This window comes from Papaver somniferum, chromosome 4, assembly GCF_003573695.1.
Source record: "Papaver somniferum cultivar HN1 chromosome 4, ASM357369v1, whole genome shotgun sequence".
In the NCBI taxonomy this organism is placed as follows: Eukaryota; Viridiplantae; Streptophyta; class Magnoliopsida; order Ranunculales; family Papaveraceae; genus Papaver; species Papaver somniferum.
The window spans coordinates 14,635,333-14,650,625 of NC_039361.1; the positions used below are offsets into that span (position 1 = coordinate 14,635,333).

At 35.3% G+C, this 15,293-nt stretch overlaps 1 protein-coding gene across 1 annotated transcript; it reads left to right on the forward strand.

Annotated features, from left to right (window-relative positions):
• The first annotated feature begins 5,866 nt into the window (after positions 1–5,866).
• LOC113274791 (homeobox protein knotted-1-like 7) lies at positions 5,867–10,054 on the forward strand. The gene is made up of 5 exons (XM_026524179.1): positions 5,867–7,184; positions 7,313–7,433; positions 8,929–9,122; positions 9,222–9,353; positions 9,586–10,054. The coding sequence occupies exons 1-5, from the start codon at positions 6,831–6,833 to the stop codon at positions 9,724–9,726; spliced, it is 942 nt and encodes a 313-aa protein (XP_026379964.1). The 5' UTR covers positions 5,867–6,830; the 3' UTR covers positions 9,727–10,054.
• The last annotated feature ends 5,239 nt before the right edge of the window (positions 10,055–15,293 follow it).

A 15,293-nucleotide genomic window follows, 5' to 3' on the forward strand; every position in this document is an offset into this window, starting at 1 on the left:
CTCTAATGAATTTTTCTTTCCTATCAAATTGAAAAAAGAAAAGGTGAGCAGCTCAAGATTCGTCCATGTAAGTCAAAATCTACACAATCTGTCATCGTAGACTTAAATCTACCCCGTGATGGGATTATCTGTCCTTGTGATGCAAATATGTCTTGGTACCAACCAGGCAACAAGGCATGCTACTGGGCTAGCAGGATAAGTGGGCCGTAACAGGTACATCCATGTCTCTTTGACTCTTCTTAATACAATCACAAGCTCTGTTTCCAGCCTTCACCTTATTTCCTCTAGTTTTAGCAAGTATAATCCCATCACGATTTTAGGCTCTACAGTCTCCTACAAATTACACCAACATAATAATATAGATGTATCCATCCATCCATCATCAATACCGCGTTGAAACTGTGTCTCTGATTTCATTGGATCACTTACACCGATTATAAACATCGTTTCTCGGATGTTTACTTAATTTTTTTAATCTTTTGCTTGTGCATGTTTATTAACTCATAAATAATAATCAGCTGACAGACAGCAGAACCCACAAGATTAGATTACAAGAAAAAAATAAACAATTTCCACCAAACGCTTTGTTTCATTCGGACTTCAGAAACAAGAAAAAAAAACATCATATGTCACCATGTTTTTCTTAATTCATTCAATATATTCAGTTTTACGTAAGGATTAATGTGACGGGACCCTTCATCCACAGCCCACCGACCCCCTATCGTCCCTACCGGAAAATCATATCAGTAATATCAACATGTCATTCATGGCAACACAACTTAAACTTTTTTAGTGTATCTTTACGACTGGTTTAGACTGAAACCATGATTATTGATATCATTGACGATAATTTGGAATGTACGATACATGCATGTACTCAACAACCCGATATTTTGTGTTCTTTTTGATATATGAAGATTAGAAAGAGGTTCACTACTTACTATTTTTTTTCTATCGGGTTATGGGTATGCCACCAAATGAAGATGATTCTGCTTACCAAATGAGGAAGGTGCAACTAACGTCGAACTTATTTGCAGTTTGGTGAGTAGTTTGCCTTGCGGGGGTGAAAGGAACAGAAGGATAATGGCGCACAACAAAAGAGAGAGAGGCAGCCACACACAATCCCTGCAGTTTCTCTGCAGTTTTGTTTTTTTTAGATAACTTTTCTTTTCTTCTCGTTTGCTAAAGTGAAAGACCCAATGGTACGACAATTTACCCATTCAGGAAACCTGTATCTGATTTTCACCCTTATGTCTAATTTCAGTAAGGGCAGTGTATAAAATTAAAGCACGTTTGAATGGAAGTTTATGAATTGTCCTTGTTTGTGTCAGTGTATATTGTCTACTTGCAATACACATGCTAATTAGAGGGATAAACAATCACATGTTCTCACTTCTCAAAAGAGCAAATATTGAAAATCTGATTCAAGTGATCTTTAGTTGATTTCACATCTCTATCAAGGCTTTCGTGTTCTAACACGATGGAGTCCATGCGAACAAGTTGCGTACAAATAACATGAAAAACAAATATGATAATTCTACGAAATGATAATAATAACTAGGAAATCTGCATGCTAGATTACCAACCATAATGGGAACGACACAAATGATAATTTCACGAAATAAAGGAATAATCCGATTAAAACGGTGGTTAATTGGTAAAATTATCGGGTGGCGATACTATTGATAATTTGGTTGAACCTACTGTATATGATAGAGGACTATTTTTTTTCGTGTGATAAAAAGAGCTCTTCTTTATTTCATTGATTGATAATTCAAAGATAAGGTTACAAGAAGTTTCAAGACATCAGGATACAAGAGTTATAATGTAACACCGTACCAAACAAGTACAAAACCAAGTATTCTAGCAAGAGAAGAGAAAGAACACCGATAAAAAAACACTAAAAACATGTATGTAAGAACCGATTAAATCAGAGAAGAAATGTTTTTCAGATCAGAAATCCACCATTTCTGATGATTTTTTTATTTTTCAAAAGAAAATACTCCAAGGTAGAAGTGATCTGCTTTGAGTCTTGAATATGCCATTTTCTGGGTGGCGGGATCTTCAAACCTACAAGAGTCGGTGACTTCTGTGGGATTTATTCCTCGATAGGTCTAGCATTTCCGATTTTTATTGGATAAGTATGGACCAATGGCATTGGATAATTCTCCTCCAAGCAGGTCTACCCAAACCTCATAATAGACGAACCCTTGTACGTCTCATATAATTGGTACTACGAATTGTTTGATCCATTCTACATCTCTTCACATTAGGCGTTGGATAATCTTTTAGAACGTCCACAGTGGTACGATCATAACCAAAGATCAAAGACCAAAACAAACGATCAAATTTGAGTTTAGTCTGGTGTGTGACGTTACGGGTGAAAGACTAAATTTGATCGAGCGTACATTATATATTCGCCTGATGTGGGGCGTGGGATATACGTCCGCCTGATTGGGGAGATTCTTAAAAAAAAAAAAAAAAAAAAGAAAGAAGTGGGGCGGAGGTATAAAGCCCGCTCCACAAAAAATTTTTGGAAAACAAAGAATGGGGCGGGGGTATAATGCCCGCCTCATACAAAATAAAAATAAAAATAAAAAATGGGGCGTAGATACGTACGCCCTATGTGGAGCGTAGACTTTACGTACGCCTGGTGTGGTGCGGGGACTTTACGTACGCCTGGTGTGGGACATAGATTATATAACCGCCTGGTGGTGGGGCGTGAATTATACGACCGCTCGACTATATCTGGGTTTGGTCTTGATCGCCGACCAAATTTGGTCTGGGTTTTACTCTTTGATCAAATTTTGATCGATGGTCCGTCCCACTACGCCAGCCTACTCGACTAGAAATTTGCTCTTAGTCGTCCAATGCAGTTAGGGTTGTTCATGGTCGGTTTTGGTTCGGTTTCTAGCCAAACCAAAACCGAAACCAATATTATTGGTTTCTAAAAATCTAAACCAAACCAATCCATTAACCATTGGTTCGATTTCCAAAAGGTTCCAGTTGGTTTCGGTTTGTCCCAATGGTTTTTGGTTAACCAATAATTATGTCAAACCAAAAAAAAATAGACAAATTTACAGATAAAAAAATCGTAGTTGTCGATAGTATTGGTTTACACAAATATACAGACAAAAAAAAAAATCAAGAATAGTTAAAGCTTACTCTAATTCTAGAGATCAAAAGAAGATATATAATATATCTTAATTTAGGTATTGACAAATAAAAACGAAAAGAAGACGGGAAGAAAAAAGTCGAATAGCAGCGGCTGTAGTTGGGGGTGGAGAAGGGAGGCGGCTGAGAGAAGGAGAAAGAGAAGGAGGGAGAGTATCATAATGAAATATTAGATTTAGGGTTTCTATTTATCCTCTAAATCAATGGGTAGAATCTAATACTTTAAATCGACGGTAAAAACTAAGTTTAAAAATTAATCGGTTCCCCAATGATTTTTGGTTCGGTTTCCAGGTCAAACCAAAACCAAACCAGTAATGTCGGTTTTTCAATTTTTTTACCAAACCAATTCAAATCTAAATGGTTTGGTTCGGTTTCTTACTTATTGGTCTGGTTCGGTCGGTTTCCAACAATTAACCGACACCATGTCGAGCCCTAAATGCAGTTGCTCTTGGTACCAGATATTTTCCTTTTTGTTGGTATCAAATTCCTCGGAAATGGATTATCTTAGAGATTGACGTCAAATGTACTTTGTTTAATGCTTAAGCTTTTTTTTTTTTCTTATTGTCAACCCAGAGAGTATATGCTTCTCCATTTCACACAAGCCGTAGATATGAAATTTTTTGGGGGTTTATGATTAAGCAGGGTGTTGTCATCCTCGTATATTTTAATGGAAAGAAGAAAAAAGGAAGTCTGATTGGTAAATCAGAGGGTGGTGGGGGTTCGATAATGACAAGACGTGATCTCGATGTTTTTTCTTGGGGACCACCGTGGAAAGTAAACCACACACAACTTCTCATTTGGGACCACCTATAACGACAAATATACAGTACCAGCTGTCTGTCATCCAAACTCATAAGTTTTCTCTTTAGTTATCGGCTTGGCTTCAATCAGCTCGGATGGTCCGATGTATACCAATTGTGTAAATACTTGATTAATTAAGCCGTAATTAATTAAGTGGTAATTCTAAGGTTGTGCATATATAAGGTAGTGTTTGATATGGCTTGAGAAGTTGTTTTTTCGATTTAGTTAAGCCCAAAATTTTGGGATTGATTTCAACTTCTGGCATCCAGACATCGTATTAGGAAATGTTCTTGTTAAATACATTCCATGTGCATCTGTTTAAATATATTTTGCAAAATCTAAATATCAACTGTCTAATCTAGTCATGTATAGGTTGGACACATTTGCTTTTCTCGCCATAAGAGTTGCCCTTAAGGCCTTAACTAACAGTTGTTGACATTTTAAATGGAATTTTAAGTCGTGTTATTTTTTTGCTCACTCGTTTAGTACTTTGATTTGACTCAGACGATTTGAATGCTCCAAGATGATTAGTACAAGAGGCACAATCTAAGAGTGAACCTGCCCTCAGTTGGCTAAGATATAGTTTGTTTGTACTCCACCTTGCGGAGGATCTGATACACTAAAATGGTAAATTTCGTGAAATTTAATAACCTTCTGTAACACTCTCATACCTTTATTTGCATGTAAACATGCATTATACTTGTACGACCTTTTTTTTTTTTTTTTTTTTATCTTCTCGATTAGTCCTTTGATCACTACGCAGACAGTGGTGATTGACATGTTGCACAAATCCTCCTACCTTCTTAACAAAAGTACGTATAAAAATAAATGAATCAAGAACATTGAACCAACAGCAACATAAAACCATGGTCGTGGTTAGGCAATTGGTATTGTTCCTTCCACCAACAATTCTAGAAATAAAAAAGAAAGTTTGATGTTGCCAACAGCTTAACTTGTGCACCACAATAGTTTGGTGTTTGGTGCATAGACAATTAATATTATCCACCAAACCAGTCATTTCTAGTCACAAATTTAAGCAAGCAAAGAAACCCTATGAATCACTTCATTGCATATTCTATACTAAGACATTATGGTTGATTTAAACTTAAAATAAATAAATAATCAAATCCATAATAAATTCAAATTTGACTAAGTTTGCCTCTTACCAAATACCCCCGTGGCCTTGTTTTCTTGTTAATCATAATTTACCTAACTCATTTCACAATTTAATCCAAAGGAAACTTTTTTTTCTCACGTACTGCTTGAACATTTTCAGTCCAGCAACATCACAACCAATTATTCTTGCAAATATAATACAATTTATCAAAGAATAAGTTACTATTATTCGTCAATAAGAAAAATAGCTACACATTTAAAATTAACTACCAATTTCTTGACCAAGTCAAAGCTCAAGACACAGCTTATAGATTTGATTCTTTTTGAAGCAATAACTTTTGTAGTATGTATTTATTTCAATCCGGTCAGGTGTGGATATAAAGATCTATAGTCTTAACCTGCCTCGGGGGTCAGTCAGGTGCTATAAGAGGCCTTGATACCAATAATTTTTATAATAAATAGGTTTATGGTATTAACCTGCCTCAGAATTAGCCAGGCGCTCTAAAAGACCTGGGCACCCTACCTACTTCTTCAAAAATAAAGCAATCTCTCCACCAAATAACACAAGCATTTGACTTGTAGTCAAGAATAAGCATTATTTGACCACATCCCCCAAACACAACCACCAGGGAAGAAAAATGTTATGGATAAAAAATGGGTAAAGAAGACAAAGCCTTAAAAACGTAAAGAAAGCTAAAAAGCAAGCAATAACACGCCAGCCAAATAACGACAGCTCAACTGATATCCTCAGCCGACAATCTTCTTCATTTAACAAAACCATTTTCTAAACTCCATTTCCATCTCCTTCACAGATTAAACCTCACAGACCCATAGTTAAACTCCAACTAAACATCATCAACAACAGCACCAGGCTTCTTTTGTTTTTCTGTCAAAGAGACAGAGATTTATGAACCTAGGTATCACCAAAGTCTATAACAAAGAGCAGCAGCCTACCAATTATAGGGTGGTACTACTACTAGTACCAGTACACTGCTAAGGTTTCATCAGAAAAATCAATACAGTGAGAGAAAGAAAAAGAAAAAAAAAACTCATCATCTTCTCCTTTTGATTCAAGCTGTAAAATCAAAAAAATCTTCTCCATGTCAGAGTCTGAGACCAATTCATCAAACTTTTCAGCTTAAACTATTCATCATCAGTCAACAATCTTTGAGATACACACACACACACATATCAAATCTTTGTTCTTATTACCTGTGGATCTGTGTTAAAAGCAAATATAATTCAGAGGTTTCAGAGAAAGTAGAGTAGTATCTGATCCCAATTTATACTAGTACCACCACTCCTGCTACAACCCTAGACTTTGTGCTGCAACGGACACACATAACGAGAAAAACTACCTTCTTTTTGAATCTTTGTTAAGCCAAGAAGAAAAAACCGAAGAAAAAAACACCACCTTATCACTAGTAGTACTGCAGGCAGGTCTGAAAGAGGAGGAGGGAGGGGTCTAGAGCTTGCTTTCTTTCACCATTATATGTTCTGAGAAGGAACAGAGAATTGTGGTCCTTAACCTAATCACTTCCTCTATAGGGCTCTATACTCTTTTTTCATCATCATAAATTCATCTCTTTTTCTTCTTCTCATTTCTTCTCTCTTATATCTCTGTCTATCTTGATATCTACAGATATATCTTGGGGTTTGGGGTGTGTGATTAATTAATTAATGCTTTGAGTTTTTGAGTTTTTGAGTTGGTGGTGTTGTTTGTGGTAGAGAGAAGAAAGATGCAAGAACCAGGAGGAATAGTAATGTTAGGAGGTAATGGAAGTGGTGGTGGCGGTGGTGGTGGTGGGGGATTACACCATCATCATCATCAACATCATCATCATCAACAGCAACAACATCATGAAGATGAAAGTAGGCTATTGAAGACAGAGATAGCAAGTCATCCACTTTATGAACAGTTATTATCAGCTCATGTTGGTTGTTTAAGAGTTGCTACACCTATTGATCATTTGCCTTTGATTGATTCACAACTTTCTCAGTCTCATCATGTTCTTAGATTTTATGCTTCTCAACATCAAAACCAACATCATAGACTTTCTCCTCATGAAAGACAAGAACTTGACAACTTCTTGGTATGATATGATTAATTCTCTCTTTTTCACTCTCTCTGGTCTCTTTTACAAATTCTATCTTTTCCATGAATCAGAAGTTCATGTGGAGTAATGGGTTTGTTTCAATTTTGTGGTTTTTAAAAAAACAGGCACAATATTTGTTAGTTTTGTGTTCTTTCAAAGAACAGCTTCAACAACATGTTAGAGTTCATGCTGTTGAAGCAGTCATGGCTTGCAGAGAAATTGAACAGTCATTCCAAGCTCTCACAGGTATCTACCCCCCTCTCCATGTCTAGTACTATTTCTTACTGTTACTATTATTGGTGGTAATTCTGTTTTTAGGAATTGACTGTTTGGTGAGGAGAATAGGAGATAGAGGAAGCCATGTATGAGGTTTCTTGAAAGCTTTGTGTGTTTTATTATCAATTTGGTGGGTGGAGTAGGAACCCACTCAACAAAAATCTAGTCTTTACTTGTGAAATTGTAATTAGTTAGGTGATGCCTGTTGGTAGGTAGATATTTTTTTAATTTTTGTTTTTTTGAAATTTTGATTTTTGTTGAGAGGTTTTGATTAATTAGCTGTTCTTGATGGATACATTTGGTGAAAATCTAGTTGATTGATTCTTAAGATAAGCTTAAAGAATGGTCCTAAACATCTTGTTTAGTGGGGTTTTCCTATTTTGGTAAAGAATTTTTAGTTTTTTAGTGATTTATAAGTGGTTTAACTCAACTCAAAACCTTAAGGTAATTTGGGTTATAAGTAAAAAGCAAATAGAGTAGAAATTAATGAATGTCTAATTAGACATTTTGGTAGAGTTGGGTATGATTGGTACAGGATATGATAAATGGATTAGGTAGGTTGGTGCATATTACTAACTAACAAGATATAATTGCTTGTCAATTAGGTTGATTAGCAATGATTAATGATAAATCTCGCTGCCACTAGTACTCAACTAACAACTACTTAGTTTAATTGTTGCTCGTAGCGTGTCGTTTGCTTGTTAAGAACTAGTAATTGCAATGTTCCAGTTATCTAAACAGAAATCATTGAGGACACTAGACTACATTGTGATAAATAAGAAAATTGTGAATTTCTGTTGCAAATGCTTGATTGGTACTAGTGTGTTTGAGTCCATATTAAGGAAGAAGGAAAAAGAGAATAGAACAATTGCATAAAGGACTACAATATATTCTTGGTTAATATGAATCTTTTGATATGGACTAATTATCAGATGAATGATTTCACATCACAATATGCTATAGCTTGAAGCTTGACTAATGATTCTTTAGAAGTATGCACTTTCTTTTTTCTTGATAAGAAACGATGTATTATGCACTTTTCACTTTTGATTTTCCGAATTGTCGTTACGTGAAATCTTCTTCAATCTATATTGCTAGAATCCTGTTCTGATAGAGCATGTTGAATGAATGTTAAGATAGATGATGCTAAAAGAGGCATGAATGGATTATGCATGACTAATTAACAATGTTAGCAAGTGATAAATTCTTTAAATGTCATGATATTCGAAGAATATATTGCCACTATGAAACCCCTTCTGTCTAGTATACTGTTAGGATCTTTGGTCTATAGCACGTACAATAGTAACACGTATTTGCATCGCCACGGAACGTTTTTCCCACGTAAAAGCAGTATTTGGATTAGTTATTTCTGTTAACGGCTTTGTAAATCTCTCTAATGATTTTCCAAGTTATTTCAATCCAGAGTTCCTCCCTTGACAAGTAACTTATACTGAGCTTGTTTCAGGAGTGACTCTAAGTGAAGGGACTGGTGCAACAATGTCAGATGACGAAGACGATTTACAAATGGATTATGCTTTAGAGCAATCATCAGTTGTTGAGGGTCATGACATGACAGGTTTTGGTCCATTACTTCCAACAGAATCCGAAAGAACATTGATGGAAAGAGTTAGAGAAGAATTAAAAATTGAACTCAAACAGGTACATCATTTATTCTAATTCTTAGATTCCTTGAAGTTTTGTTCTTGTTCCATCAGTATATGCTAAAATTTAAAATGATGCCAACATTGTTCCTTCCAGGGATTCCGTTCGAGAATCGAAGATGTCAGGGAAGAGATTCTTAGAAAGAGAAGGGCTGGAAAGTTACCTGGTGATACTACTTCAGTGTTGAAAAACTGGTGGCAGCAACATGCAAAATGGCCTTACCCTACTGTAAGTTCATATTTTTACCTGCATTTACCTTTCTTACTTAGCATTTCTCTGCGCAAGTTGTGGAATCACATGTTGCTGTAACAACTGCTGATTTGCAGAAGATTCTGCCCTTGCCCACTCCCTGGTGCCAAAATAATTACCATTTTTTTTTCACTATTCTACTTCACTGAATTACCATTTTCTTGATTTTTGGGTCTTTAAATTGTTGTATCCTTTTTTATGGATATTGCAGGAAGATGATAAAGCAAAACTAGTGGAAGAAACAGGTTTGCAGCTAAAGCAGATTAACAATTGGTTTATCAACCAAAGAAAGCGTAACTGGCATAGTAATTCTCAGTCGATAACATCGTTAAAGTCTAAGCGCAAAAGGTAGACGATCGAGGAAACGTTAATCATCAAGAAAAAAGAAGAAGAAACATACTTACATTACAAAAGATAGTAGTTGTTCTGTAAATTCAACCGTAGTTTGGTTCGTCGTGGAAATATGTCAGGGAAGTGGATTCAGGGAAGTGAAAAACATGGGAGGAAGTAAGTAGCTAGATAAGTTTGAAAATCAAAACACAGCATTGTAATATACGGTTTCCGAGATGGTCATATACATATATATGATGATTTCCATGGATCTGTAATAAGTTACCGTTTTTCTTCTTTTGGCAGAGAAGAATCAAAATGCTATATTAGAAATATTATTAGTGAGCCAATGATGTCTTTTTGTTTAATTGCCTACACCTAGAATGCAGATAGGTTTCACCTGCCAAAACCTGAAGACAGACGCGAAATCGTTCCGAGAGTGACTTGTTAAATCAACATGCCCAAACCAGTAAAGGCTGCATTACTCATTAATCATGTGTAACGTTCTGGCTTAATTTCCTGGAAACGACCATGAGAGTTGATTTTGTCGGACAAGGTCTTTACTCTATGCAAAGTCGAGGGTTGATTTTTGTTTCCCGCAAACATCTCTAGATACCTTGGTTTACTTGACCGCAATCCTATTTTGGCTTGCAATGAAATTTGTGTTGCCGCACAAATGAGTCGTATCACCGTTTCAGTATATAAATGGGCTTCATAAGTACAGATCAAGGCCTTTATAGTGGCCCATTTCACATGATATTCGCCTGTGCCAAGTGGAAACATGATTTAATCAACAACGCGCAAAATGAGATTGGACTCGCAATATGCATATGCATGCTTGGGAAAGAATATGTGCAACCAACATGGCTAATTTAATCCTTTTATCTTTATTTAAATTTCCTTAGTGTGTCACCTAACCCAAATTTTGTCCTGCGACTTAAAAGTCAGCCAGAGTCCCAGACTCAGCCTCATGTTTGGAATTTTGCCCGTGACTCGCACAAACTTAGAGTGTTTGGTTGTACTCCTGGTCAGAATGTCACCCGCAGATAAAAATGAGCAATAATGAGGCAGAAGTACTCTCTCCTAGAGTCTTAGTTGCCTAGTCTTAATTACTTTCTAAGGTAAGCAAAATATCCTATCCTAATTCTGCTATCAAGTACCACAGTTGAGTGAAGCACTTAGCTCAAGTAATCTTTACACTTCGATTAATACCCATTTTTAGAAACCGAAAATGGGTCATTCGTCCAAATATTTTTAAATCACGGTTCAAATGGACGAGTAAAAAATAGTTTGGGTGAAATGGCCAAAAAAAAATAGTAAGGATGAAACTGGTTTCATCATAGCTTAAATTTAAAAAATAGTAAGGATGAAACTTGAAACATCCTGTGTAAATTAAAAATAAGAAAAAATATTTGAAAATGAACACGATGGAACTGGTTACATCCTGCCTATTTTTACATTTTTGTCCATTTAAACAGTATCAAAATCTAACTGTCCATTTCACCCAGAAATTATTGATTTTGGTCTTTTTAACCAATTTTGTTTTTTAGAAACTCGACTTAAACCTCAATTTAATTTTGAAGGTTAACCAAAAAAACATACATACTTCTTTGTCAAGTTAGCCTTTGTAATTATGCTTTGAAAGCTGATCCCAATGAGAATTTTCCTTTTCAAGGGTTATTTTTTGTGTACAAGTAATCTAAACTTTCCTTTTGAACTTTTGATACATCAAAGGCATCGCCCCCTTAGATTTCCACTGCAAGCTTTTGAAAAGTTTATTGTTTTCACATTTTGTATGGCAAAACTTCTTTCGGTTTAAAAGAGAGAGTACCAGTATTTTGTAACTTTTTAATGAGAAATTTTACTACATTTGGTTAAACTCTTGCTTTACATTCCTTTAGCCTTATAGACCCTACCATACCTTGGGCAAAGTGCAAACTGGCTAGGCCTTTAGCTCTCTTTTATCCCAAAGCAACAAACTTGCCCCATTTGGTGTCTAGTTACTAAAATGTTGCTAGACTTTTGCTAGACTTTTGAATTCAGGTTGTTTTCAATTATATATCAACCCCAATAATTTTACTTTTCAAATATATACACCATTAAAGTGAAGACTTTTGGAGATATTAAGTTGGCTTTTGAAAGAAGACTTGGAAGTTGGCAAGATATTAATTTACATCAAGCTGGTAGAACTACAATGGTCAAGACTGTGCTTAATGTTGTTCCAATGTACCAGATGAGTACTTTTAAGATCCCTAAGACTCTTATTAAGAAACTTGACACTTTACAAAGGAAATTTTGGTGGGGATACAAATCTAATAGAGGACTAAATTTAATTGGTTGGCACAACATGAGTTTATCCAAGGACTTAGGAGGATTGGGATTCAGAGACCTGGAAATGTTAAATCATGCATTACTCACTAAAATTGCATGGAAAATCTGTCAAAACTCTGACCATTTGTTAACTAGAATACTGAAAGCTAAATACTTCAAGAAAGAGGAATCTCTACATATTGAAGGAGAAAGAAGTAACTCTTCTTGGACTTGGAAGGGGATTGAATTGGGTCTTTCTGTGCTTCAACAACATTACAGTATGGAAGTCAACAATGGCAAAGGAACCAAAATATGGGTGGATAGATGGATCATAGGCCTTGACATCAAAGTAGAGCCACTTCATCCAACACACTTGCAATATGTATTTTTTAGTGAGTTGATTTTACCAGACTCAAATACCTGGAACATTCCTCTCCTCAGCACTTTTTTTTCTCCAGAAATTTTAGACAAAATTAAAAATATGCAGCTTTCTCTTGATGAACAAGATATCATTAGGTGGAACCCTTCAAAGGATGGAATTTTCTCAGTCAAATCTGCCTACAAGAAACTTACTAAAGCAAGAGTGCAAAATCAAGCTGCTCTTAATGTAGTTCCAACAACAGTTTGGAAAGCGCTCTGGAAAATGAAGTTGCCTCATCGGGTTAAACTCTTTATATGGAAGTGTTTGAAGAATATAGTTCCTATAAGAGTGGGATTATCTCAGGTAATGCAAGATATTGAAACACACTGTCAAATCTGCAAGCAAGAGAATGAAACTCTTTCCCATCTTCTCCTCATATGTCCGATGCTAAAGTAGTATGGCGGTCTCTTAATATCAATATTGATCACATCATTACTCAGTGTCATTCGATTACATAATGGATTATCTCTTGGTTCCAAGATGTTCAGAATGCAGGGAATGAGGATGTCAATAATTGGAGAAGTTTTTTAATGGTAGGGAGATGGATAATATGGAAGGAGAGGTGTGACTGTGTTTTTCAAGACAAATCTTTCAACCCGATTCGTACTGCAGAGAGGATTCAAAGACAGTTGATTAGTTATAGTGCATAGACTCATGAGGCTTCAGATGATGCTTTAATTAGTGCTACTATTTCAACAGAGATTATTACTAACTCTTTCAACTGCCTGCATGATATTTTGAATGAAGCATCTCTCTTTAAATTCTTTGTAGACACTTCATTTGATAAAACTCACTAAGGATTCTGGTTCTGGCATTGTCTGTTATGATACTGCAGGTGCCTTTGTTGGGTTCAAGGGATCTTATGCATCTGGAATAATTGACGCAGAAGCAAGAGAGTGTATATCTGTACTTGAAGGTCTAAAATGGGCTAAAGCAATGGAATTAGACGGCGTACACATCATCTCTGATGCTGAGACTGTAGTCAACTCGATCAACAATAAATCTCTTTCAGTTAGATGGGAGAATAAGAAGATTATTCAAGAGATTAATCAGTTGCTTATCTCTATTAATTTCTCTAGGATTTCTTATGTTCGTAGGATCTTTAATTCAGAAGCAGATTCCATTTCTAAAGTAGTACGGATTTCTCCTAGTAGAAAAGTTCAGTCATGATGTTTCTCATATCCAAACAGTTTTAAAGAGGCTTTTGGATCCTGGTATTTCGTAATAAAATTTCTATACTTTATCTAAAAAAATAAAAAATACATACACCATTAAAAAGCCGATTTTATTTTGAGTTTTGTTTCTGAATGTTTTGATCAAGTCGACAAAACCCAACCACTTTACTTCTCGGCTACATATCTTAACCCAATTTAAGTTGCTTGCAGCTTTCGAGTATATAAGAATTCAACGATTTTACTTCTTTGCGGCATTTCTCAAACGGAAAATGGGTCATTTGTCCAAAAATTTTTAAAACATGGTTCAAATGGACGAGTAAAAATTAGCATGGGTGAAATGGACAAAAAATAATAACAAGGATGAAACTGGATTCATCGCGGCTTAAACTTAAAAAATAGCAAGGATAAAACTGGATGCATCCTGATATAAATTAAAAATAAGAAAAAATATTTGAAAATGGGTAGGATGAAACTGGTTACATCCCGACTATTTTTATATTTTTGTCCATTTAAATATTATCTTTTTAATTTTTGTCCATTTAAACATTATCAAAATGTACAAGTCTTTTTTACCCAAAAATCATTGATTTTGATCTTTTTAACCAATTTTGTGCTTCTCAAAACCAATTTGAGGTGAAACAATATCAAATGCCCATGCAACAAAAAAGCTAAATGTAGTGGGGATGGTTTTAACTGGGTTTACCTCCAAACTGGAACTAGAATTCCAAGTTTTGGGCACGTAACTTGGATCTGGAAGCGAACCTGTCCCAAACAAAATGGGCTCCATCATTCAACCGTCCAATTATAGAATACGTGCTTCGAGGAAGAAAAATAAAAACGTAAAGAGGTAGTACATCAAAAAGATTGAAGGCTCTATTCATACACAACAAAAATTCCGTTTATACGTTGAGAAAATTTCACCATTCAGAGCACAGATTCGATCCTTTAATACTGGGATTACGGAAACAAATTCATCATAATGACTGATATACCCTCATAAATCACATAAACAAGTGAGCGAAATATGAAATGTGGAGGATAGTTTTTGTCAACAGTATGGGAAAGTATGAGTAGATTTGTACTTAAACGAGATGACAGGAGAAGTTCTTGTAATTCCTTGACTTTCAATCTCAATCGGCTAAACTCAATCAGAACCATTGAATTTTCAAGCATTTCTCATGAGTGATATTCAAGCAACGGGGTAAAGTTTAGTAACCATGAGCACAAATTTAATTGCTGAAAATATAAAATCATCAAAATGCGCAAAATAAGGTCTTTAGATATTGGATCATCATCGATAAAATGAATAAAATAGTGACAAAGCAAAGTGTATACATATTATATATTCCCGGTGTTCAGAATCTCATTCTTTAGATGACATGTCAAAATAATATTGGAAGTCTAATAAGTTGGAAGATTCGAATGAAAAGGAATGATCTCTTGGATCCGAAGTATGAGGTTTCTTCTACGATTTTACACCAACAATAACCAGATATTACAGCAACCCCTAACCTAGAATCGGCAAAATTAGGTTTTATTTGTTATAATGAAATATTATGAGCAAATCTTAAAGTTACACCATTCTACAGTCGCCATTCAACAAATATAGATCACTTTACTTGCAAACAAAAACTATATATATATACAGCTAAGTGAGAAGAATTAAAGAACACTAAACTCCAT